This window comes from Microplitis demolitor, chromosome 3, assembly GCF_026212275.2.
Source record: "Microplitis demolitor isolate Queensland-Clemson2020A chromosome 3, iyMicDemo2.1a, whole genome shotgun sequence".
Lineage (NCBI taxonomy): Eukaryota > Metazoa > Arthropoda > Insecta > Hymenoptera > Braconidae > Microplitis > Microplitis demolitor.
The window spans coordinates 21041603-21068918 of record NC_068547.1 but is presented as its reverse complement, the minus strand read 5'-3'; the positions used below and the strand labels follow the sequence as shown (position 1 = coordinate 21068918).

The window sequence follows — 27316 nt, the reverse complement described above, 5'->3', positions numbered from 1 at the left end:
TTAGTATCGATTTATATATTTTATATTAACAATAGGCCGAAACAAAATTTTCTGTTGTCTGCATAGTCTGTAGTTTTTCTTTATTGTCGGTCACATATGGGAAATGGGATATAGATTTGTATCGAGGATAAATGTGTTGCGTTACATAAAATAAGAATCGGTGAATATGAGGCCGCATTGTTATGTTGTTTAGTTTTGGTAAATGTCGATGTGGATGTGAATGTGAGTATAAGAGGGATGTGATGCGATGGCCTGATGCAGCATGCAGGAATACTTTTAGCTTTCGGTTTCTCTGGGACAGTGGGATAGGATGTAATGGGTAATGTGTGTTAGATATAAAGGTTGAGAAGTAAAACGTAAAGGAGCAAGAGCAAGAGCAAAGTAAGAGTCGCTTGGAAATTACTGAGGGGTAGGCTGTTGTGTGTATGTGTGTGTATGCATGTGTGTATGTATCAAGAGAGAAAAAGAAAGAAAATGTCGCTTTTAAAAGACAGCTGTGGGGCAGCTGGCAGCGCGTGCCACGAACCTATGGGGTCTTCTTCCTTCCATTCCTTACTATACCATACCAACCACACCATGCTGTCATGTAGCATACACCAACATTTGCTCTACTGCTATATCAGTTATTTTTTTTTTTTTTTTTTTTTTTATGTTAAATCAAATTTTATAGGCTAATTATTTTAAAAACATGTATAGCTTTCTTAATTATTTTTGTGGACAAAAAAATATGACCGGTCAATTACTCGTAATTTCGCAAAGTTTAAGAGATCTGATTTATTTTTATGGTTATTTTTATTTGAATTAAGCTTAAAAAATGGAAAACACATTGAAAAGCTCACAGAGTGGTACTGTGATTAATTTTCAAATTTTTTATCATTTTTTAACCCTTGTAATTTTTTCATTTTTTAAACCGCTTCAATCAAATAACGATTTTTACAGGCATTGAAAACTAGACCTCGTTGTTCTTTGCACTGCAGGGGTTATTATTTTTTTTTTTTTTACTTAAAGTTTACATGAATAAAAAAATTAACTTTACCAAAAAAGTAAAAATTTTGTACTTATTATTAATTGTAATTTTTAAATATTAAGTTGACTTTTTTATGTCCATTTAAAGAAAAAAAAATAACTCCTGCAGTGAAAAAAAAAAAATATGAACTAAAAATAAACCATTGAATAAAAAAATTTCAAATGTATCTTGTATTTTGAAATTTCAAACGTTAACTTATGATGTGAATTTAAAATTTTAAATTATTTGATCAAAAATTTAAAATGATTAATATGCAAAGTAAAAAATGATTAATTGTAATTAAATATCAATAAAATGAATTAATTAATTTTTTCTAAAAAATTTTTTTGCTCCAAAAATAATAATTTTTAATAAAAGTATAACTGAGGTAAATATTAAACAAAAGATTTTGTTTAAATGCACTGAAAAAATTTTTGAGTCGAAAAAATAAAACGAGGCACGACTCTCTCCTCAGAACAGCTGCCATCGACTTCAACGATTATTCCAACAGCTGATGTTCCGGCGTATCCCATACGTCTATACATACATATATGTTTTAAAAACTACAATATACGTGTGCTGTTGCATTGAGACGATCGACCACCTCGATCTTTTTATATTTAAGCCAAACAATGCCCATCACAAAGACCTCAGGAAAATGTGGATGAAATATCCAGCAAATAATTAAGATGAAAAATGTCCAATTGTCTGCAATGGAGACTCAAGAATTTCGCAATCATCAAGTAAAATATGTATTAATTGATATTATAATTTATTATGATGATAAAATATCTGGCTTCGGAAGACACAAAAGAGACATTTGGATGCGTGAACGCCAGTATGTGAGTTTTGATATACAAGAATAGCAACGGAAACCAGAGCCGGCTCACAACTCGCGTCAGTTCACCGATGAAAGTAGTTTATAGATTGGGCGCGTCGCGCTACGTTACTTAGAGTGTACAGTCGCGGTAAAAAAAAAAATAAAAAAAAAGAAGACAAAACAGAAAAATAAGATAAAATAAACGCTAATGTACATAATGTACTCTAATGTACCCAAAATACACATGCGCTAGCTTTAAATCAACTTGTAAAATTTATAAACTAAATCTCGTAATAACTTTAAGGCCTTGCTTTCTGTTTTGTATTTTTGAATTTAATTTCTTTAAAAAATAATTTGCGACAAAATAAAATAATAATTTAAAATGAAAAAATTTTCTTTATATAAAGAGTAGAGGTACCGTTTTTGACCACTTTAGGGCCAGTTTTGGACAATTTAAAAACTTGAATAAAATAATTTGTAAAGGACCCAATGACAAAATTAATTTTAAAAATGGGTATATTTTTTCATTAATTAAAATAAAGTATTAAATGTCCAAAAATTGAGCAATGGCTACAAGTGCTACTTCTACCCTATATATACATATGTATGAAAAAAATTTCCGAAGTAAAATTTAAGCCAATAATTATTTGGTTACCTTTAAAGAAAGACCAAAATTTTATTTTGAGTTGACGAAAAGAAAGGAGGGTGAATGTAACAGATATTAGACAAATTTAAAACTATAAATAAATACAGTAAATAGTTTAAAAAATAAAATTTAAAAAAAATGCACTTACTAATTTAAAAATTTTTTAATTGCGCATTTTTTTGAAATTTTATTTTATTAATTATTTACTCTATTTATTAATAATTTTAAATTCATCTGATGTCTGCTAAATTTAAATGATACTAAAGTCAGCCGAGGTTTAATCATTTTTGGATTTGATTTAAAATGATAAATTATAAAAAAAAAATATTTTGAAAAATTGCACTTATAGTTTTTTTAATTTCCTACATGTGCATTTTTTTACTTTTTTTTTTTTATAATTAATTTGTCAAAAAAAAAAAATTCGAAAATTGTTAATTGGCTGTTAACTTTAGAATCATTACATTCAGAAGATTCACGATTTTAAAAATTAAAAATCTATACAAATTTATATCAATTTTGTAAATTTTTTATATCAAGCCTGTACTTTTTTTTTTATATAAATTAAATTTGTTATTGGCTTATATTTAAAATCGGTTATATTTTGAAATTAGTATCACTATTGACTGATCTATTCTACATAATTAAAGAAAAAAAAAAATAAGTATAGAGATAAGAAAAAATATAATAAGTGAGGGTAGAAGATGTAAGATAAAATTTGTGTGCACAGAAGAGGTTGAGGAAACAAAAAGTACAGAGTAGAGTAAAAAGAAGTAAAAGTATAAGAAGCAGTAAGCGCGTGAGTATGTATTGAGTCTGTCTAGAGGGTCTAGAGTAAGAGTAAGAGTAAGAGTGTAATATAAGCTGAGAGTTGAGAGTTGAGAGTGAGTTGAAAGTTAACAGTTTTGAGTGAGGAACAAAGAGGAGACACAAGGGAGTCTAGGGAGCAGAGGGTAGAGGGCGACAGGGAGATTCGGTGAGTGATTGTCGGAGTAGGGGGGTGACCACGTGACCCACTCGGTAACCAATGGACGTCAGCACCCCAGGAGGCTTCGCGTTCTGGCGAACCAACATTCGTGTCGCAGCTGTCTCAGATCTTGAATCGTCATTCGCACGTGGATATTTCTCCGTGACGGGTGTGTGCGCGCGCGCCCTTTAAATAGTACGCCGCATGTTATCGCAATAATATTAATATATATTTTTTATACTCACAATAAATTTATCAATAAATAATTACACTTAATTATTTTGTGAGCAAGTTTCAAATTGTGTGCGAGTAAATTACTTGTGATTTACGGTGTTGTTGCGGTTTATTATTTTTTGTGCGGATTTGTGTCCTTGGGAATTTTTGTTTTAATAAAATAATTTGCTATAGGTGAGTCATTTTATTTTATGTGTTCATGATAACAATAATAATAATAACAACAGCACGTGAAATTTGTTTCGTAGTACAAGACGGAGTATGTAATTTTTTTTTTTTTTTTAAGTAGATTTTAATGACCAGTACTGTAACATATAATGAACATGTTAAATATCCCGCAAGTTAGTGCGCTGTGGGCACGTGCTACGTGTGTTATTAATAAACCTGAGCCTGAAACTCAAATTCAATGTATCCGTCTGCAGTCTAAATCTATACTATGTACATATATACTAACATATACATTATGTTTTAGATAATCTGACTTAACTTGGGCTGTATTAAAATAAAAATCTAAATAAAAATACCAAGTTCATCTAACGGAGTTATGAGAGTTAAACTTGAGGTTTATTTTTGGGCAAAGACGATACGAAAAATGAATCTGGCGACGCATATTATATTTGTGTTGGTACTGGCATTAGGGGACGGATGGTTTGAATTATCCCCAGGATCCTTACGGCAAAACTAAACCCAGTTGTCCCTTCTTTCACTTGTATTGAGTCCACCCTGCAGATAAACAGCAGCACAAGCGAGCCCTCTACTCTCACTACCCTGTGAGTCTGCAAGGTTTTGGGAAGCTCTTGCTACCCGTAAATTTTATCAAGTTTTGTTTAGCCTAGAAGAAGAAGAGGAACACTGTAGGTCCCCTGATATTTTTGTCCCCGGCTGTACTGGGTGTAGAAAGCACCGAAAGAAAAGTACAAACCCCCTTGTTGCTTCGTACTTATTACCTGCTTTCCCGCCACCACGAGGATACTCTGTTTCTGTTGTGATTGTATTAGTTTTGTCTGTACCGTTCCTGCACTGTTTCGTGTATCGTCTAACGTGTACTGTACATAATAATCGTCATAATAATAATAATAATAATGAAAAAATAATAATAATGTACAGAGGCACCGGTTCGTATAACGAACAGCAGAAGCAGCTGCCCATTGTCAGCCACACTCTGCTGGTTTGTGCTGCTTGTGCTCTACTGCTATAGCCAATTTTTACAGCTTACACTATACTTTACTGGTCGTTTAATGCTACTATTTTTTATGGAAATATACGACATGAACTTATTTTTATAAACTAACAATATTTAAATTTTTTAAATTTTAAATCAATTTTGGCTCTTTAATTCATGCTGACTTTGTTAATTTTTTTAAAAATAATTATGGGTATAATAAATAATTAAAAAATAATTTTTAATAATTTCGTATAGTTGACTGTATTATAAATAATAAAATGATAAAATTTTAGGGAGGTGGACAGTAGTTCAAAAATTATAATTTAATTTTGACCATAAATTGGACTTTTCGTTCCTTTATTGGGACCTTCAGTAACTTGATTATATAAATTCTATCGTTTACTATATGTTTTTGAGATATAAGTCATCTTGTTTAATGATATAAAAATTATTGCCAATATCATAGAAGTACTTATTAACCATAATTACTATAAGATAAGAGACCCAGTACTCGATCGGGGAATTAGTACCCTATTACTCATGTACTTGTATATTTATATTTACTAAATATAGATATACAAATACATGAAGTGATCGGATACTAGTTCCCTGATCGGATATTGGGTCTTTCACCTTAGTCTTTAGAATTATAATTTAATTTTTTTACTTAAAATAAAACTTAAATTTCAATCACGGTCGGTATTTACGTCAACTGCCACGAAAGCGCTTAATTAAATCACTCAAAAATAATTCGAATCAAGGTCGATAAATTACTGAAATAAAATTTCAACGGCTTGATCTGCAAGAAAAAAATGATAAAGCCTCAGTTGATTATTTTGATCTATCAGTAATCAGTCAGCGAAAAGTGCCCTAGGGTGTTATCTAAACTGGGTCAATGTCATGTCAAATAAGAGTAGAGATACAAAAAATAAATCCAATGTTTACTTGGTATTTAGACAGTTGCGATACTGGTTCGGCTCAATATATATCACATATTTATTAATATGTAGTATATGATATGGGGCTTTTTTACGAGTGCCTGACAACCGGTTGAAACAGCAGGTCATCCCAATTGGGCGGGAAAACTGCTGATACACACCTGGTTAGCTGGTCTTTTTAGTTCTTTATTCCTATCAACCGTTTTTTATTTTTTAAATATTAAAGTATATATATATATATGACACAAAAGTACATTAGCATTTATATAAAACCCTCATTGTAACAATGTCACTCTACACCCTTTAATATCTTTCCTAACATCTTATATATATATATAAAAGAAATAAATAAAAAAAATTTTTTTTTGTTTGTTGCAGAGTCTTTGCTCAGATGGCATCTGTGATACTTTGAGCTCAAGTAGGCTAGTCTTAAAAACAGCGATAATAATATTATTAAAAAATATTAGCAGAGGAAGAGAATTAGGATATTTAAAAATAAAAAAACAAAAGTAATTGCCCGTGAAAATGTTGATGCCAGGTGCAACAGGATTGAGTGCGGTTGCCGCAGGAGCAACTGGTCAAGATGAACTGGTAACAAGTCTAGGTGCATTGGCAGGCGTAACGCCCCAGCAAAAAGACACGACCTGGACAAAATTATTCGTCGGCGGGCTGCCGTATCACACTACCGACAAAAGTCTCAGAGAGCACTTCAATGTGTACGGAGACATTGAGGAAGCTGTTGTCATCACGGACAGACAGACTGGCAAAAGTAGGGGATATGGATTCGTAAGTGTGCAGTGGTTTATTTATGCTGTTTTATTTTATTTATCTTTTTTTTTACCACGACATTTTATTCTTCTATTCTATCTCTGTCTCATTTCTATGATGCAGCAAAACGTATAAACTACTCTAGACTTTCCCCGGGACAAATGTTTCGTTGGAAATGGAGTATGCAAAACGGTGAAACTCATTCATTATTATATTACTCCATTGCCAAAGAAAATTATAACTTATTACTATTCTATTTTTTTTTTTTTTTTTTTTTTTTTTTTTTCAGTATCTAGTCTCTAGACTTTAGCAAACTTTTTATTTATAATAATTAAGTATTAGCTTGCCGTTACACTGTCTTGGTTAACGTTTTATTTATTTTTATTTTTTGCTGACTTTTATATTACGCTTAAAATATATTTTCATTTGCTCTCATTGTTTTTTATTTACTTTTAATCAAGTGATTAGATCATTAATTTAAATACTGTAGAAAATTATTCCAAAAATTCAAAATAAATTCCTGTCATAAATGTCATATAAATTAAAACCACAATGCATTTTTTTTCTTTACTGTCCATAATTTAATTAATTTTAAAGCTGAATAATTATTCGAAAAAATCTGCATTTTAATTAAACTAATTAAAGTTCTTAGTTTTCTTTAATTAATACTGTATTTTAAAATTTTTTTTATTTGAATCCAATTCAATATTTTGATTAATTACATAGCACATATATATTTAAATAGTCGCATTGGATTTTCATAAAATATTATGCTTTAATTTTTATTAATTATGCTCAGAAAAAAAGGATTTTTTAGCGCAAAAAATTTTCGCATCATAAATTAAAGAAAAAAATTTTCTAGGGGTGAAAAAAAAAATTCTTACGCTAATAAATCATTTTTTTCTGTGTCAACAAATTGATGTTTATTTAAAATTAAAAATTTTCATTCAATTTCCATGATAATTATCCTTGAAAATTTTTTTATAATTTATTATTTATCATTAATTGAAAATCTATTAATGATCAAATCACAATTAAATGTTTTGTATAATGATAATTATTAATAATTAATTACTGTACAATATCTGTGTGCGCCATTGTGGGATTTATGTTTATGAAATAATTTAAAAGACCCGAAAAAAAAAATAAAAGTTGATTAATTAACCACAGGTGATTATGGGCGACCGACCAGCGGCTGAAAGAGCTTGTAAGGATCCAAACCCTATAATTGATGGCCGGAAAGCTAATGTTAATTTAGCAATACTGGGAGCGAAACCACGTGGCAATCTTCAAACCAGTAAGTCAAATATTTCGATTAAGAATGTAATTTAAAAAATAAAATTACTTATTCTACTTGCTTGCTATCACGTGAAAGAATTCATTCCAAAGTACTTTTGTAATCACAGTGATATAGAATAATAGGTAGATTAGAGTCATGGTTTTTTTTTTTCTACTACTAGACTGCAATATAACGTATAGAATTATCAGCAGCGCGTAATCAGTACATGGGAAACAATACCCGTTATTTTATTCATACTCACTTACTTGCATATATTATATAGTTATTCGGTTGCTTTCATGCTTACGTTTTTATTTATTTTTAGTGTGTCCGTTATGGAACACTTGTAATATTTCCCTGTTCTCTGTTCGTCACATTTTTAATAAAAGTTTAAAATCCGAGAATTGAATTATAAATTTTTCCAAAGCCCGGGAATTATAATTTTTTATACCACATGTTTATTTCAGCTAAAATTATATTTTATGATCAATAGATTCTTATAATTATTTTTTTTTATCGTTTTTTAAGTCAAGAAATCTATACCGAAATAAACAAATTATAATGACAAGAGACTTAAATATATTAGATATATGTCTATATATTATTTTCGTAACAGAAGGTTAAATAATAGTGATTTATAAATAAATAATTTAAAAAAAAAAGTAAATTTATCAATGAATAATTATTCTCGGAATAAGACTCACTGACAAAATTATTTATTTAAATTTATAAGCAACCTGGAGGGAAGAAATTGATTTTTCTTGTTATGAATTTTTAATTTTATCAAGGGACGACAACTTCCGTTAATTTGTACGTACAAATTGTTTGGTTACATAATTTTTTTTTTTTAAACTTAATTTTTCTGCGTCAGAGTATTGAAAGCCTGCCAAAATTAGTTGATTCAATAATCATAATATAATTTGATTCAATTACTATTATCATGATTTAATGATTTTATATTTTAATTTATAGTACTTGGCATGGACATATTTTTAGTTTATGTGAATGTATATATTTTGGGAATAAACTTGCGTGTAGTCGTAAGTAAAAGCTACACAGAATAACTTTTTTGTTTAGCGTAGTGTATAAAAAAAAGAGCATTCGAGTATAAATTGTGAGTTGAAATGATAAAATGAAAAATAAAATGTTAGATAAATAAATAAAAAAAGATTTGTTGAGAATTTAAACGAACTGTCTTCTGAGTCATTTGCTCGACTGATTCGTACATTCTCGGGTCTGTTGCAAATAGTGGCCGTTTGCCAAAATTACTTTGCCTGCATAGCCTTTCGCGTCAAAAATAATTAAACTGATCATATGTCTCTTTGTTATTCGCTTATATATTAATATTATAATCATCTGGATTATTTTCTAACAACCGACACAATAAATTATTCTTATCACGACAACTTATTTGAATTTGATGACATTTCAGTGAATGCACAAACTTGAGAAAATTTTAATTTTAATGCTAATGATAAAAATATAAAATTATTTTTATTTAAAGTATCTGAGTGTTAATTATGATAATTAATATTTTTATAGAAAATTTATAACAATAAATTTAGTGTTTTAATTTAACGTAAGATTTTATTTTTCGTTTATTGCCAAAAATTACTCACGAGATTGTGAAATTTAATGAAATTTTATTTTTCGAGTATTGTTTCATACTTTTTCATTTACTTATATATTTAATTCCTCTATTTACGATTATTCATTTTTTATTTTATATTAAATGCCGGCAGTTAGATCTCCTTTAAAAAAATTTCTGAAAATTTTCAAGTCTCATAATAAAAATCAAAAATTTATAAGAGAAGTAGCCATGAAAGTAGAATTTCTGTTATTTTGAAAATTTAAAATTCCCGCCATTTCTAAACTAATCTACTGATTTTACTTATCTTTGAATTTGATCAAAGTAATTTCTGAAAGAACATTTGGAAAAAATTTATTCGGGTCCGATTAGAGTTATGAGCAATGTAAACAAAGCGCGTTATATTTATTAGGAAAAATGCATCAGTTAAAATTCTATGAAATCCACTGAAAATTTAAGAAACCATTTTAAGTGAAGACTGTAACAAATTATTTATTTAAAATTTTCTAGCATTTCCTTTTGCTGCTGGCATAAGAACTGGATACCCTGCAGTACTGCCTAGTCAATATGGGTAAGTTTAATAAAAATTCTTTAACTTTTAAACTAAAGTAAAATAATAATGTATTCTTATACGGAAATCTTTGAAAAACAAACATTCACTTTACTCTCATATAAATAATAACCAAAAATGTAAAACAATTTAAGGAAAAATTAATTTTCGGCAAATTTCTCTCAAAAATTTTCGGGTGAAAAGCAGTTATTCCAACGGAATCAAACAAAAACGACTAAATTTTAAATTTATTTAGTTATTTATACTATTTATTTTATTATTTGTTCTTTTTTTTTTTTTTTTTTTTTTTTTTTTTTTTTTTTACGTATCAAAGTTTCTTTTACGGAAATTTTGTTTTGTTTTTCTTTGTTCTGTTTAAAGCAAAAATATGAAATGACATTTCAGCATCTCGAAGGTGCAAGAAGGCACTGCGAGGAGTGAAAGGGAAAGGGGTTGAAAAGGAGGATTGAGAAGAATCGCGTGCAATTGATAGCAAAAAAAATATATCGATTATGAAAATGAAAAAGAGAAAGAGAGAGCAAAGTCGAAAATTCTATGAGTTGATGAGAAAAGCGGGCGGGAGAGAAACCGTAATAATCATGAGTACATACATATTATTATCTTCAATATATCTAATAATAAACGTTATTTTTTTTTTTTTTTTTTTTTTTGTTTACGAGGATGAACTCAATTTTGTTGGGGTGTGGTTTTTTTTTAATTCTCTCTTCTTTTTATTGACGTGAAAGATTGGTTGCGACTGCCATTGAGAGATTTGAGATTTGAAATTTAATTTTGTTTGTTTACCGATTGTTTCTCTTTTTTTTTAATTATTTATTTTATTTTATTTTTTTATTTTATTGTTTTTACTTTTAATCTTCTACTATATTTTACCTACTGATTTTGTTTTTATTTTTAATCAACATTTGAGTAGTGATTATTATTAATCTACTGATAATACAAAAACTTAATTATTAATTATTAATAATCAGATAATCATGATAATTAAAACGAATATTTCGGCGCGATGATAAAAAATTTTTAAATTATGCCGATAAATTTATTATAATATCACATAAAAATGCTTTTTCCATCACAGTATTATTTTTATGTCAGTAAATTATCGAAACGAACCACAGAGACAAACTGCACTACATACGAGCTTTTATCACGCAATGGCACCTACTTATTACTCAAAATTATTATTCGGATGAAAACTTGTTTGCTTTTTTTGTTATTCTCTCATCGCGACACTTTTCTTCACGGTCAATGTCACTATTCATTTTTTTCAAATTTTATATATATTTAGTTTTAAATTATGCAGCAAATTCACATATAAATATATATTTTAGAATACCGATAATTTTTTTTTTTAGAATAAAATTATTGTTAATTTTTTTGAAATCATAAAGGGTGTGCGAATAATTTGAATTGACGAATAATTTGGGTTCCGGATCAAAAAAATAACTTGATTTTGGCATAATTTTGAAAATTAATAATTAAGCAAGTCTCGTAAGACAATAGCAAGTCAAGTTTAAGTTTTTCTTTTAGTAAATGAAAAACATACTTTAAAATATGAAAGTTAAGTTTGACTTAAATTTTTGAGTTAAAAAAATTATAATAGTTAAAATAAAGTTAGTTAAGTCAAAATCAAGTAAAAGTAGAGTCAAAATAAAGTTATTTTTTTGACCCGGGGTCGGATCGAATATTAGAATTCAATTCTAAGTTCAAATTAATCGTTAATTTTTAAAATTATACTGAAAATCCAAATTATTTGACAATTATTGTCAAAAATTATAATGTATTACATGTGAGTTGAAATTGAATATTAATCAAATACTTATATATATTTTTTTTTTCAAATTTTTTATATTAGATATCGAAATAATTTTATTATTATAAATAATAAGGATTGATTTGCTCTCTCTAACAATTTAAAAATATTGAACGATATAAAAATAATAATAAATAATTAACTTTTGCGTGTGTGACGAAAGCTTAAACTACACTTGATGTCGCTATTGGTGTGATTGTTAGTGTTTACTGTTGTTTTTTTTTAATTTTTATCTTTTTTTTTTACTCTCCTCACTTTGTTTCCGTAATTTGATTTATTATTGTTATTATATTATTTTTTGTGGGTGTTGTAATTTGATTTGTTTAACCCGTGTCGCGGCGCCTTGGACTCTAAATCCAAATAATTATTTTTAGCATAAAAAAATTGTCCAAGACTGAGTGACTCTTGCGTTGAACAAACTATCGCAAATAAACGAATAAATAATGACAACAATTACACGTAATTGGTATTGCCTGGAATATTTTTTCAGCAGACATGCAAGGGAAAGTAAACTAGATTCTTAGTCCCTGGAGATACTATTTTTATTTTTTTCTCTTTTCTCTTTGTAAAATGTTACTGTCCAGAAACTTTACGTGTCCTATCAAATGATCTTGTCATCGATCCGCCAATTATCGTGTCCCCAATGTAATTTAGACAAACACCTCACTCATTTATACTCCAAGTACATCAGAGCACTTCATACTAAATAAATATATACATTTTTATTACATAGACATAAAAGTTTATTGTATAAGTGCTAGGGTTAGTGAAAAAATATTTTTACAGTATGATGTCGTGAAAACATTTTAACAAAATTGAAATTCATTACAATATATTTTATCAAATTTATTTTTTGTTATTATTTAGGGGAGGGTCGGTTAGAATGGGGGCGTAATTAAATAAATATCTTTCCTTTCATGAATACAGACATTTTTAACTTCTACTTACATTAAAAAAAAAAAAAAAAAAAAAAATATTTAATTACTGTTAGAAAAAAAATATTTTTTATTTTCGGACAAAATGAGGTAGTCTCAAAAAACACAAAATAGATTTTTTTTCATATTTAAAAAAATTTTTACGGTCTGTTAATTCAGTCGTTGACTTGAGTAATAAATCTGGATTTTAATAAAAAAAAAAAAAAAAAAGAGTTTCTTAAAAGAAATTTATAAAAATAAAAATTGGAATTTATAACAATCTTGTTTAATCTTCCAAAGTATAATTAAAAATTCTATTTTTTTTTTTTATTCTTGATAATTTAATTTAACATTAACAGAATAAGTGAGTAAATTTTTTAGCAACTGCACTAAGATACTTAACAAATGTCATTTAATAAATTTATATATAAATATACATATAAAAAAAAATGAGGATTCCGTCTAGATTTAAACATTGACAAATGGTTTATTTAATGCTAATGGTTTATTTATATTTACATTATTATTATTATCGAGATCTGAAAACATTTAAAACCGAAACCTAACACTCTAAACTCATCACCCCGACAAACATGTAATTTTTTTTTATTTTCTATTTCTTCACTGTCGTCGCGAGTCTGAGATAACGACGCGCGTATATATCGGCCATGTTGGTAGCTGGCGTCGGTCCAGGCTTTATTTAGATCCACCTGTCCAACCATGTCGGAGGTTGACGCGAGTCGCAGCATTTAAGATTTCCCGCCCACATGTGATATTTTTTTTTCTATTTCCTTACACTCATTTAGAGATTTAAGGGTCTGTATTTACTAGATATACACATATATTTATACATTTACTTGAAAGTACACTAAAATAATATTCGCGACTTTCAACATTCAACTTTATTGTCGCGCGAGAAAATTCAATCACGTCTATATATATTTATATATAAATATGAATAATATTAAGACACCTGTCTACTAATTTTCGTGTCTCGCTAAAATAATTAATCAGACATAAAAATTTTTAAATAAATTATTAAGGTCCTCAGTAATTCTTCGGTCTTAAAAAAAAAAATTATAATTCATGCTGGCAATATGATTTATACTTATTAATTAATATGATTAATTATTTAATAAACAATAAATAAATAATCACCACGCCCAAGTAACGAGGTATTGGCCAATTCCAAGTTGCACGGATTGGTAGATGATCCCATTGGATTATCAGTTTGGCGCCGGCGCGAATACTCGACTGATAGCAACAAATTTAAAACTGATAATACATTTTTTAATGTTTAGTAGTAAATTTTACTCATACATTTGAGTAATTGCACCGGTAATTAGCTTTCTTTCCACCAACTAATCGTTACATCACATGAAATTTCACTTAAAAAATAAAATAAATACCGGGTACATATTTTTCGAATGGGTAATTTCAATCTATTTACATAATTCATTTACCGTGTCGCTCTAATGCATTTTTTATTTTATATTTTTTTTAATTTTCTTTATGAGTTGTTGAATAATCGATAGTGTCCTAGATAAATAGACTAGTGGAGATATATACATATATATGTATATATATAAAAAAATATAAATAATAAATAATAAATATCCATGTTATTGCAGTCCATTAGAATTGAAACAGTTATTATATAACCATTAGACAATGTAAAATTCATAAAGAGGGTAAGAGAGAAAGATTGCAATCATTCGAGCCACTTTGCGTCGGAAATCGAGGGTGCTTACTTACTTCCGTCACGGAAGTTGGCGCAAGCTCGCGTTTATTGTTATTCGTGACCACGTAAACCTCTTTAATATATACTCATATATATGTATAAACACTCAAGTACTACTTAATAATATATGCGCTTAATTAACAAGTACTTCTTCATCTCGTACTTGCTTCAACGCCGGTTTAGTAATTTAGCAACAGGTTAAACGTTCATTTTTTTCGTCTTGTAATTAAATAGATCTTATGATTAAATTGATAAGATTTTTTGTCGAGGTTTTAAAAAATATTTTAATGGTGAATATAAATAAATATATGAGGGAGTGCCGAAATTAAGGCTGGCCAAATATTTTGTGAGAAATAATTTTTAGCTGTAATTTTTTATCGGAACTGAGAAATTTATTTTTTTTTTAAATTTCTCGTGGTGGCTATTTTTAAATTTTAGTTCTACTTAAATTTTCACCTAGTTGATATATTTGTTAAAAATAAAAATTAAAAGAAAATCATTTCCTGCATTTTAAGGGAAATAAAAAATTATTTTTCATGATCTTTAATTATAAATCGAATATAAGATTTAGTATATTTAGAATCAAAAGAGTGTATTTTTTTATCAATCTCGTTTTGCCTGGCCATCCCCTATATATATGTATATGTATATATATATATATATTGTATATATTATAGAAGATTCCCTTGGTTGAATGATAGTAGCACGCGATTTTTTCCATCCATAATGCACAGTGACCGCATTTGAGATACAACCGATAGATAATTCCAATAGAAAAAAAAAAAATTACTCATAAATATTACTAGAAGACTACAAAAATATTTACTTTTATTACATCATATGATAGTAATTTGTTGATGTTTATTTGAATGAGTAGAATTTTTTTGATTAATAAAAGGAATGAGGGTCAACACGTTCGTGGTTGTAACAGGGAAATAGATAAAATTAGTAAAGTGTTGGGTCATTGTTGACACATCGGTCAGAATTGAGACCGCGTAAACAAAAAATATAAAAAAGGCAAAAATACGTAAAGTATATTTTTAAAAGCGTGTAAGTTGTGAGTCCAGGGAACGAAGGGAATGAAGGAGGATTGAAAAAAGGGGCATAAGGTAGCGCAGATCGTGATCGTACACGTGTATGAGAAGGGCAGTTGGTTGGTTTTGTTAGTTAGTGTAGTTTATGTACACCGAGGCCACAGGACTCCGGAAATATTGATTTCTTCAGCAGACTCGACTGGACATACTGAGCATTATCGATCGTGTGAATATAAAAAAAACCTTCACGGCTGTCCAGGATGTCTGAATACTTCCGTCCGACTCGTTATTTAATTTTTTTACGTCACTTTGAAAACACTTTTTTCCTCATTATCGTGTTATTTAATGGTTATTTTTAATTTATTTTGACGTCTCGAGTCCCTCAGTCCTTGACCAATTTTATTATTTACGGCTATTCAAATTTTATTTACTGATTTAAAATAATATTTTATCCCTCCGATTCCTTCGGCGCCTTTGTGTCTTACTTTTAAAAAAATAATAGTCTATACATAAATATGATAGATTTTTTTTAAATTAATTGCGTAGTAAAACGTAGTCTATTAAATAAATAATTGATAAATTACCATTTCATTAAATTATCTATATATTTTTTTATAAATCCGTTCAATAGTTTTGGGAGTATACTAATTTTAAAATAATTTTTCAGAGTACCACCAGGCTACATGTACCAGTCGCCTTATCTGACAGCAGCAACACCCGGAGGTCTTATGCAATTACCGACGACGCAATTGAGCCACGCGGCAGCTGTTGCCGCGGCATCACAATTCTACGAGTATCAGAATGCCGCGGCGGCTGCAGCCGCTGCTGCAGCGGCCGCTACCTATCCCGGTACGTCGTCTTACAACTTCGCTGAAGCCGCTGCTTATCCATACACCAGTGCTGCCGCGGCCGGTATGTCTTTAATAAAACTCAAGTGAGATAGACGCGATTTAACATCTAGGTCATCAAAAATAATCATTTAACACAAATTAATTGATTTGATTTTTTTAATTAAATCATTTACTCAAAAAAAATCGCGTCTATTATTTTTACGGTTGAAATAAAAATAAAATATAAGGATCAATTGTATTAAAAAAGATTTTTTTTTTAGCGAACGCAGCAGCCGCAAGCTACGTAACTCCCTATACATACGCGACATTACCAGGTGCAGCGGCATTGCAAGGAGCAACAACGACGGGTGCAGCGTTTCCGGGATTGCCTTATCAGACGACGCCCCAAGAAGCACGACTCCAATAGACAACAGTAGACTACTCTACTGCTACGACTACTTATAAAATATGAATTTGCGGCATAAGCCTAACTTAAAATATTATACATTAAATTACATTTAAACTTTTCTGACGAAATAATAACCGTCTGCGTAAATCTATTATTAGAGTATAAAGTATAGATGTTATAGAGCAACGATATTTAAGTGAGAAAGCGATATTTAAGTAAAATAACGCGAGTGAGAAAGAGCGCGAATGTATTTAAAAATATTTGTTTAAAAGAAAAAAAAATATTTATGATTTTTTTTTTTTTTCATTACTTTATTTATTATTTATTCGGCTTTTGTTATAAATTTTGTTAAAATCACTGTCACTGAACCTCTATCTTCCTTAATCTTCCCGGGAGCCAAATGCGGAACGAGCGGGAAAATTAAAAAAAAAATGGCTCGTACGAATAAAGTCAATCTCCAAAGAGTCTACTAATTACAACTTATTTAACACAAATAATAACAATAATATTTAAATACTTTATCTATTATTGTTATTGTAATTTAATTATTAATTATTAATGAAAAGAAATGATGAAAAAAAATGTCGGTGTGTTTGTCCAGAATCACTAATTTTTAAAAAAATTAAAACGAATTTTTAAATTGACGTACGTTAATTTATGTACAATAATTGTTTACTGTAATTAAGATATTAGTTAATTTAATTAATTAAGATATTAATATTCATAACAATAATAATTTAAGATGAATTAAATAAGTAATAAATATTAAAATAAAAATAATTTAGTCAATCTATAGATTGTAGATAGTTCGATAATTATAATCATTATAAAAAATTGTTAACCAGAAAGAGACAGTCAAATTATTATTTCCTACTAACTTAATTGTAATTGTTATTATTTTTTTTTTTTTTTTAATTAATACTCAAATGTGGCCTTAATTAAAAAATTAATTAAATAAGTGTCTTATTGAGGCCTTAATATATTGATAAATTAATAAATATCAACCATCGCTCAATAAATATACAATCATATGTTAAATATATTTAAATAAAGTAATGATTAAATAGATGGTACAGTAGAGAAAATAAAATGAAATAATTTTTGGAAGCTAGTCAATAAAGGTTTAATGATTGGTCTCGAGACCTCGTAAATAAAAACACAAATTTGAAATTTTTAAAGTCAACTTTTCGTAATTTTCAATGCAAATTTAATCAAGTGTGCGAATTTTATTAGAATCAAATTATTCAAAATTATAATCGAATTATTTTTTATTTTTAAATTGCACTGAAAATTCTAGTGAAAAAAATCTGGAGATTTCGCTGCTCGAAATTTTGGAAATTTAAGAAAAATTACTCCGCGAAGTTTTTTTTTTTTAACGGAGTGATGGGAATTTTATTTCAATCCACATCGACTCTGAATTTAGTCTGCATTCACTTGGCAAATTTTTTCTTCAATGACTTCATACATTTTTGAATTGTCTATATGTAATTTTTTTTTACTTATCTGATAAATTATAAAAAAATTTTAATTATAATTTGAGAATAATTTGAATTTTTCAAACAATCTAAAAAAGGTGGATTAATTTAATTTTAAATTGATAATTAAAAAAGTATCGAAATAATTCAAATTATTCGATTATAATAAAATATTAATATTCTAATTCGCGAATTCAAATTATTTCCACACTCAAAATTTATCAAAAAATTAATAGACGGTCAATTAAATTTTTTTGAATATTTAATAAATAATAATTGATGGTAATTAATTAACAATTTTTTATAATTACAAGTAAATTTAAGTTTCAAATTTTTTAAATTTATCTAAAATTGTTGATAAATTTTTTTTTATCTCAACGACGGAAAGTAATAAAATAATAAATTGTATAAAGCAACGAATCGTATTAATAAAAATACATAATGATAATAAATATGAGAGGAAATAATAATTATAAAATTAGTTTAGGTGGTACGTAAATAAAATAGCTGAAGAAAATACATTAGAATAATTATTGTCATGTAAGACAATTATTTTATTACAATGGCAATTTAATTACTATTTTTCATTACTATTGTTATTATTGTCTACTAGATAAGTGACGTCATAATTGCCATCTTTCATATATGTTAGAATTGATATATCATTTTTATTAATTAATCACTAAGTAGAACTCTTATACTTATCATCATTATTATTAGTTGATAATTAATTAATTAATTAATAAATATAATTTCAATCTCAACTCTAATTGACAATCATTTATGATAATAAATGAAAAATAAATATGTATAGCTAAATTTACATTATTAATTATTTTAATTAGCTAATTAAATTAATAAATTAATATTCATTTCATTATTATTTATTTGTTATATCTATTAATTGTAATTATTGATTAATTTAATGTACCATTAATAAATAATTAATATTTAAATTTAATAAACTGATTACTTCCTTATATTTTTATTTTTAAATTAAATTATTTATTTTAAAAAAAAAATTTATTGTTTGAAATAAATTTTAAAAAATTTTTTTCTATTTAGCTACTGACAATTTTTTTTTTTTTATTAACAAAATGTTAAATTTGGTGTGTCGTTAAGTGATCCCAAAAATTTTATACCACAAGTCATCCCTACAAATTGATCCCACCGACATCTTATCCTATCGATCTACGGTTTAAAATGATGAAAATAAAGATTTTGAAGATGATAATAATGAAAGTTATGAAAATCTTGATGAAACTGATGAATTAGAAGATCAGTCATGGAATTATTCAATTTGAATATCTGGCAAATTCATTTTTATCAACAGCCGTTAAAAAAGTAATTTAATATAAAAAATTCCGACAAGATGGCGGTACACTGCAGTTAAATCCTTTGGCGCCTACATTTGCGTTCTATTTGAATGAGTTTAGAATGTAAGTTCTACGCAGGAGAAAAAGTAATCCGTTGATTTATACACAATATATATGCCTGTATATGTATATATATATATATATATATATATATATATATATATATGTATGCAAGTATGGTACTGTTATTACGGAGGGGGCAATTGTGATAGGTACTGTTTGTGAAGAGGCCAAGAGCAAGAAGATTATCATCATAGCGCAAAGTCTCCTCGTTCTATAGTAAGCCCGTGATTAGCCGTGAGATCGTGTACTTGAAGAGTAAACTCATGAGAAGTTGTTACTAATAGAAAAAAAACATTACACCAGTGAAGTAGTTGTGCTTTAAAAAGATCACCCTGGCTAAAAAAAAATAATTTAATCCCCAGGCTTCCTAAGCACCAGGGATATTATGGTAAATAAAATTTATAAATATTTTATTTAAATAAATAAATAAATAAATAATAATAATAATAAAATTAATACTATTTTTAGTATAATTTATCGTCATTTTTATTCTTCAGTAATTTTCTTTTTAACGTCCTTAACATATCATAATTCATCACGTTGACATTCAAACTCATCATCATCATCATCATCATCATTATTCTTATTATTATTATTTTCAAATTAGTATCTATTCTTTGTAATTTTTTTACAGCAAAATTGGGACAAAATATCAATACAATCTGTTCTTAATTAACTGTTATCATTACTCTAATTTTTTCCAGATAGTATAAATATAATTATCAATATATTCGATTAATATCAGCCTGATAGAGAAATTTTAGGTATAAAAATCTAAACTAATATTGCAATCATTTTTTATACTAAAGATAAGAAATAACGATAATACTATTTAAATATTTTAAAAAAATAATAATTTTAATGTACATTGCAATTGCAAGTCATCGGAGTTATGTAGATAATTATTGTAATATAAATTTTCTTAATTTCCATATAATCTGATTGTATAGAGAAAAATCTCGCGCACGTGATGTCATTACAGTAACGGAAGTATGCTCCATGAACGCTTACGAAAAATCCCGTCAATTGATTGTGCTTACACATGTTCAATCTATACATATTCATATATATATATATATAGAATCATTTATTATATAAAAAGTGAACAAGCAATATTTGAATAAAAAAATTGAATGACTATTAGAAATTAATTCATAAAAATTAAAACTTCCACTGATAAAATGATAATTTATAAATTGTTTACTTTGTAATTAATCATTTAAAATTTATTTAGAATGTATAAATTTTTAAATTTAATTAATATTTATTATAGTAATTAAGCTGACAATGATCTTGTTCAGTATTTATATCTCATAATTTTAATTTAATTATTTTTAGTTAAAACTTTTAAGTCAATAGTTACTAAATAATCACAAAAAATTTTTTTTTATTTTTATGACTTGTCAGTAATGTTTATCATCAAAACTTTTAAGTAAAAAAATTTTTTTCAAATTAATAGTATAATGAGCAATTTGTAATTAGCAATAAATAAAATTTTCGGAAAAATATAAAATATTGAAATTCCATTGAATATGGTAATTTTTTACTGATAAAAAATATAAATAAAAATAATATACATGATTTGTATATATATATGTAAATGTATAGTCTGTTTAATATCAAGGTAAGAGACGAGGAGATGTCAAGCTGTCAACCAATGTCGAGAGGCAAATAAAAGCGAATAGTAACCGTGGGCTTTTGTGTTTAACTGCACGTTTCCGCAACTAACTAGCCTGAAAGTGGATCACAATAGATTACATTTTTTTTACCTTAATCGAGTTTAGATTTATTTTTTATTTCATTACAAGTTCATCGTCATTAATATAATCAATTATTTTCTAAAATAGTGTAAATATTTTTTTTTTATTCATTTTTATCAAACAATGTCTTAGTAATGATAAATAATAATAATTGACAAATAAATTTATGACATTTTAAATTATCATAAGGTCATGTTTGTTATGAAAATCTTAGCGAAAAGTATTCTGTCATTGAAATTGAGACGACAGTATTATTATTACTTACAAATACTTATGTAAGATCAATTTTTTAGTAAAACAATACTACAGTATATATATATATATTAAATTCAATCGCGGTTTTATTTAATTATTATTATTATTCATTACTTGAATCAATGGTAATTAAAAATTACAGTAGATATAGAAAATATATGTTGTTGGAATTTATATAAAATAATTTATTTTGCATAGGGCTTGAAAGCTGAATGGGAGATTGATAAAAACGCAAGGACTGAGAATAAAGTTATGACTGAACCAACACCGACCCACTGTGGGCTGTGCGGTATTTATCCAAAATGGTTACAAAAACGTGCGACACCACATACATTTATTTTGGTCTATGGTTTTCTGGGGCTCGTTCAAGCTATGGCCTTCATTTATATCGTTGTCACGCTGACGACGTTAGAAAAACGATTTAAAATTCCCAGTCAGACGACAGGTAACTTTTTTTTTTAAGCTTAGGGGATGCACTACCGGACATCTTTCTCACACTCAGGAAATAAACGGGACTATTTTTCTCGGAGACGAATTAGAATTTTTGAAAATACGAAATTTTTAGCCCTGTGTTACGATTTTAAAAAACCCTAAAGACTCTTTATTTTAGGTTTTCAGTGTTTGTCCGTGAATTAAGTTGATTTGAAAATCGGTTAACGTTACCCCTTAACGGAGGAGTAAAAGGGAGTTTAAATTTTTAACAATTAATGGGGCTAATTGATTATCCAAAATTTTGATTCATAGTAAAAATTCCATTCACAGTAAATTTTTTAAATTTGGGGTCACTTTACCCTGAGTGTCCAACTTGCCTCAACCTCTTTTACAAATTTTTTTTTTTTATTAAATTGTGTAACTTCGTCTTCTCCAGTGACGTAATTTAAATTAATTTACCCAGAAATAAAAATGATAATTATATTTACAGGTATAATACTGTCGGGTAATGAGATCTCACAAATACTTTCACTGATACTGATGTATTACGGTGGTGCAGGACATCGTCCAAGATGGCTAGCTGCAGGTGTAGGATTCAGTGCATTATCATGTTTTATTCTAGTGATTCCCCATTTAATCTACGGTCCCGGCAAGTCAGCACTGTCATTAACTCAAGAGTATTTAGATCGGAGTGTTTTTTTAAATTCAACTAAAACAGTTTCAACTAATAGCCCGACTTACTTGTGCCCCGGTTCAAACGAACACGACAAATGTGACGAGGAAGATCTCATGGACGGAAGTTTATTGCCGCGTTTTTTGGTATTTATGTCACAATTTGTTCTTGGAATTGGGACGACCCTGTACTTTGGATTAGGGCAAACTTATCTTGATGATAATACAAAAAAATCAAACACCCCAATGTTACTCGGTGAGTAATTCATTTTTTCCTAAATTATCTAATAAAAAAATTTAATTTAAAAATCCAGGCTTTATTTCAAGTTTTATGTCTTTGACTCTTTTTGATGTTCATTAATAAAATTATATTTTTAGGGTTTACATTTGCATTAAGAACAACTGGACCAGCACTAGGTTTTATTTTAGCTTACGCTTGCTTGAAACTTTACATTGTACCGAATTTACATCCAGTTATAACTGATAAAGATCCACGTTGGTTGGGTGCATGGTGGCTAGGATGGATTATTTTAGGTTGTTTGCTTCTAATTTTCGCTCTGCTTATTGCTATGTTCCCAAAGCATTTGCCGAAAGAAGAAAAAAATAAAAACAATAATAAAAATAAGGTAATTTTAATATAAATATTTACTATTTTACTTTTTTATAAATAAATATATGAATTAAATGGGACAAAAATAGATAGAAGGTGAATTGCCTCTAAAAATCCACAATGGGATCGAAGGGTTGCCCGAGATAACATCCCGAGTTGACAAGAACCACGAGGAAGAAAACGTACACCAGCCTTCGTTGAAAGATTTTCCAGTGACACTAAAACGTGTTTTTTCAAATAAAATTCTTTTTTGTAACAATCTAAGCGCGGTCTTCGGAATTTTTGGTCTACTTCCCTACTTCACTTTCATGGCCAAGTATCTGGAGGTACAATTTAATACTTCGGCTGCGGGTGGTACAGTTATAACAGGTATCACATTAATTACATTCATTAATTTTTTTTTCTATGCTCTGTTTTGTTTTTGATTTACTGGCTGATTATTTTTATTGTTATTTTATTTTTTTTTTAATTTATCAAGGTCCGATTTCACTAGTCGGTATGGTACTGGGCTTTTTAGGCTCGGGGTTTTTTATAAGCAAAGTTAAGCCTCGACCATCAAGACTTTTGAGTTGGAACGTTTTCGGGGGATTTGTTGCTTTTATTATACAGATCAGTTATATTTTTATTGGTTGTGACCAAGTTCCTATTGAGGGAGTCAATGCTATTACTATGGAGTAAGTTTTTATAATTTTTTTAATTTTTTAAAAAATATTTATAAATAAAAAAAAAAAATTTCACTTAATTGAATTCCGGTAAATAATTTTGAATAAGTAAATCCACTTACACAAAAATTTTTATATAAAATAATATTTTAAAGGGTAAAGTGGGCCATACAAATTTTCTTTAGATATTTTTTAAATTTAAAACCAACAGAGCTCCAAAATTTTTAACTTTCGAAAAAATTAAAGTAGTAAAAAAATAATAATAATCTTTATCAGGAAGCTCATTTTGAAAAAAATATTCAGTTAAATTAATAATTTTTTTTGTTAATGAAATTTTAAATTTATCAATTCATGAAAATGAATAAAAATTCATTTTTTTTTTTTAAATATTTAAATTTTATTTATATTAAATTTGAACCCTCGAATTAAATTTAAAAAATTTGTATTTTAAATTCTGACAAATAATTGTAATAAATTAATCGTAAGTATGAATCAATATATTAATAAATAACATGCAGCAAATATTGATATTTAAAGGGTTAATTTTACAACAGTATGTAATCTTGGTTGTAATTGTGAGGGCGTTAAATACGCCCCAGTTTGTCACGAAGCATCAATGACATCTTACTTCTCAGCATGTCACGCTGGATGCACAAGTTTAATTGACGCACGGCACTATGGCAACTGTAGTTGTGTACCAAATGCTGCAAACTATCGTGACAATAGTGAAAAATATTATAATTACAATAATAACAATAATTATAACTCGACGACGATATCAAAAGATTCAGTTGTCTTGGGACCATGTTTAGGAAATTGTGTTAAATCATACATGACATTTATTGCACTGAGTATGATTTGTCATTGTTTGATGTCAACTGGTAAAATAGGAAATGTACTGATTAATTATCGTTGCGTCGAGCAAAAAGATAAAAGTGTCGCCCAAGGAGTTACACTGATGTTCATATCACTGTTTGCACTTATTCCTGGTCCCATAGTTTATGGTTTTATTTGTGACCAGTCCTGTCTAATTTGGGAAAAATCATGTGGCACTACCGGAAATTGTTGGTATTATGATAAAGATAAATTTCGTTATCTATTCAATATAACTGGAGCCTGTAAGTATTTTTTAAATTTTATTTTTAATTACGTAGGGTGAAACGGGCACGGGATTAAGCGATTAATTGAATTTTAAGAATTTTAATTACCAATCATCTCTCAGTTCTTTCAGTAAAAAAAGAAAAAAAATTTTTTGAACATAACAGAATTTTTAAAAAATCGCTAGTCGACACCTTAAGTGCGAATCTCTGTCATTTAATTATCTTATTATTTTTCTGATTTTAACGACCGTAGATAAATTAATTTTAATTAAAAAAATTTTATCATGCCTAAAATAAATAATTTTTAAGTCACCTATTTTACCCTAGAAACGCTATGTCATTTCGAAATTAATAACAATTTGAATAAAAAATTTTGGCAAATTTTAAAGGTACCCGATCTAAGATAATTAATTGATTAATTAAATTTATTATTTATTTATTTGACGAAGGTTTCACATTCGTTGCCGTAATATTGGACACGTGTGTCTGCTATCTCAGCAAAGATTTGGATTTATATGGAGCCAATGAAGATAAACGTAAAAATTTTATACTTGAAGATACGACAATAAGTGATAATAAAAAAGATAAAATAATTATTGAATATAATGAAAAATTATAAATAATAATTTTTGTTTTATAAATATAAATAATATATAGATAAATATTATTTTTTTAGTTAAATAAATTTATAAAAATATATTTTATGTTTTATTTTTATTTTTAAAAAATCCTGGGATGAGGATCCTCGGATAAAATTCGTTTTCAAGGGATGTGACTGAAAATGCTTGAAAAAACAAATGGAAATAAGGGTTTGCGTTTTTGCTGAGAGCCTTTTAGTTTTTAAGCCTTATAGATCTCAGGACTAATGAATTCTCTTTATTCCGTGGTGTTCGTCAATGAAAGTAGAATTCTTAAATTTTTTGCGGTTTTAATTTTGAACAGAAAAGTAATTACTTCGAATGAGAAAAAATATGATTTTATTTAATGCAAAATAAGTTGAGTGGGGCATTATGCAGATGACCTTGACCCATTTTAGGTATCACTCATCAACATCTTCCGAGTCAAAGTACAGCAAGTCTATAGACAGCCAGTCGGAGAATAGAGTACCGAAAGCAGGGCATACATGACGATCTCAGTGTACGTCTCTTCCGTCGTCACAAATACTCGATTGAATGTCGTTACGTCTTCACCAACTATTAAACGCTTCTCTTTATTCGTTCCATTTAACAAAAGTACCTGTAGCGTCTTATATACTGACGCTAATATTTAATGTCCAAATCACTCTCAACAACTAAAATACTACTCTCTAGTATTTCTTAGAGGCCTAATAAATATTGAAAAAAAAAAAAATTTTTATTTTATTTTTAGTTTTCCATGACTTAAATTTGACATTAAAATAAAATCTGTTTTGAAAATTTAATTACAATTTTTGTTTTAAAATTTAAATTCATATTCATATTGAAATTTTTTTTTTTTTACCAAAATTATTTGTTGGGAATCAGAGTGAAGCTAATGATCAATAAGTTATAATATTTTTTTTATTTTTCTGTTTAAAAAATTAACGAAGCTTAAGAATATGTCTCGGAGTTTAAAAACCAGAGGTTAAAAAATTTTGAAAAAATAGTGTTGTCTATATTTAAAATAAAAATTATTAAGGAGTAATTGGTGATTCGGCCTAATTTCGAATATTAAATATTTGACACATGTAATAAATTATTTTTTAAAAAATTTGATTTAATACGAATATGTATTGATTAAAATTATAAGCTATCCGTAAACCGCGAAATTTAAATTTTTATGAAAATAATTAATCAAAATGTAAAAATTAAAAAAATTATTAGTGGAGAAAAATAAAATATTTTTATACATATTAGATTATTGTAGGAAACAAAAAAAAAATAAAATAAATTTAATAATAAATACAGACAGTAGATTATATCAACTCACATTTTACGACTTTTTTTAAAGCCCATATCTATTATTATTATTATCGGTCAAATTTGTCTGATAATCAATTACCGTAGCTTGAGTTAATCTTGTCAAGATTGTATTTGTTATGATAAATTTAAAGATAAGAATTAAATTTTCCTTAATCTGTAAATTTTTCCACTTATTATTTGTTGTGTTTTTAATTAAATTTACGTCGGAATAGATTTAAATTTAAAAAATTTTTTTTATCTTGATAAAAAGTGTG

The 27316-nt window shown here is 27.5% G+C and overlaps 2 protein-coding genes across 3 annotated transcripts; both read left to right on the top strand.

Moving 5' to 3' along the window:
- The first annotated feature begins 3219 nt into the window (after positions 1-3219).
- Positions 3220-17000, top strand: LOC103577554 (RNA-binding protein 24-B). Its single transcript, XM_008558242.3, has 6 exons — positions 3220-3844; positions 6152-6559; positions 7712-7838; positions 9919-9979; positions 16146-16390; positions 16590-17000. The coding sequence occupies exons 2-6, from the start codon at positions 6299-6301 to the stop codon at positions 16733-16735; spliced, it is 840 nt and encodes a 279-aa protein (XP_008556464.1). The 5' UTR covers positions 3220-3844; positions 6152-6298; the 3' UTR covers positions 16736-17000.
- A 2803-nt stretch (positions 17001-19803) lies between these two features.
- LOC103577553 (solute carrier organic anion transporter family member 74D) lies at positions 19804-25821 on the top strand. Of its 2 annotated transcripts, none has more exons than XM_008558240.2 (8): positions 19804-20019; positions 21845-22091; positions 22569-23006; positions 23129-23376; positions 23450-23729; positions 23839-24034; positions 24560-25140; positions 25572-25821. In XM_008558240.2, the coding sequence occupies exons 1-8, from the start codon at positions 20017-20019 to the stop codon at positions 25739-25741; spliced, it is 2163 nt and encodes a 720-aa protein (XP_008556462.2). In that variant the 5' UTR covers positions 19804-20016; the 3' UTR covers positions 25742-25821. The 2 variants fall into 2 exon arrangements, with proteins under 2 accessions (XP_008556462.2, XP_053593282.1); XM_053737307.1 differs by lacking the exon at positions 19804-20019 and adding an exon at positions 21290-21479.
- Positions 25822-27316: the final 1495 nt, after the last annotated feature.

Bases quoted from the DNA above. Each gene is read 5' to 3' on its own strand.
- LOC103577554 (XM_008558242.3), top strand. From the start codon at position 6,299: ATGTTGATGCCAGGTGCAACAGGATTGAGTGCGGTTGCCGCAGGAGCA. The intron at 7,839-9,918 runs GTAAGTCAAATA...AAAATTTTCTAG, and splicing joins ACGTGGCAATCTTCAAACCA to CATTTCCTTTTGCTGCTGGC. The intron at 9,980-16,145 runs GTAAGTTTAATA...ATAATTTTTCAG, and splicing joins GTACTGCCTAGTCAATATGG to AGTACCACCAGGCTACATGT.
- LOC103577553 (XM_008558240.2), top strand. The intron at 22,092-22,568 runs GTAACTTTTTTT...TTATATTTACAG, and splicing joins AATTCCCAGTCAGACGACAG to GTATAATACTGTCGGGTAAT. The intron at 23,377-23,449 runs GTAATTTTAATA...GGACAAAAATAG, and splicing joins AAAACAATAATAAAAATAAG to ATAGAAGGTGAATTGCCTCT.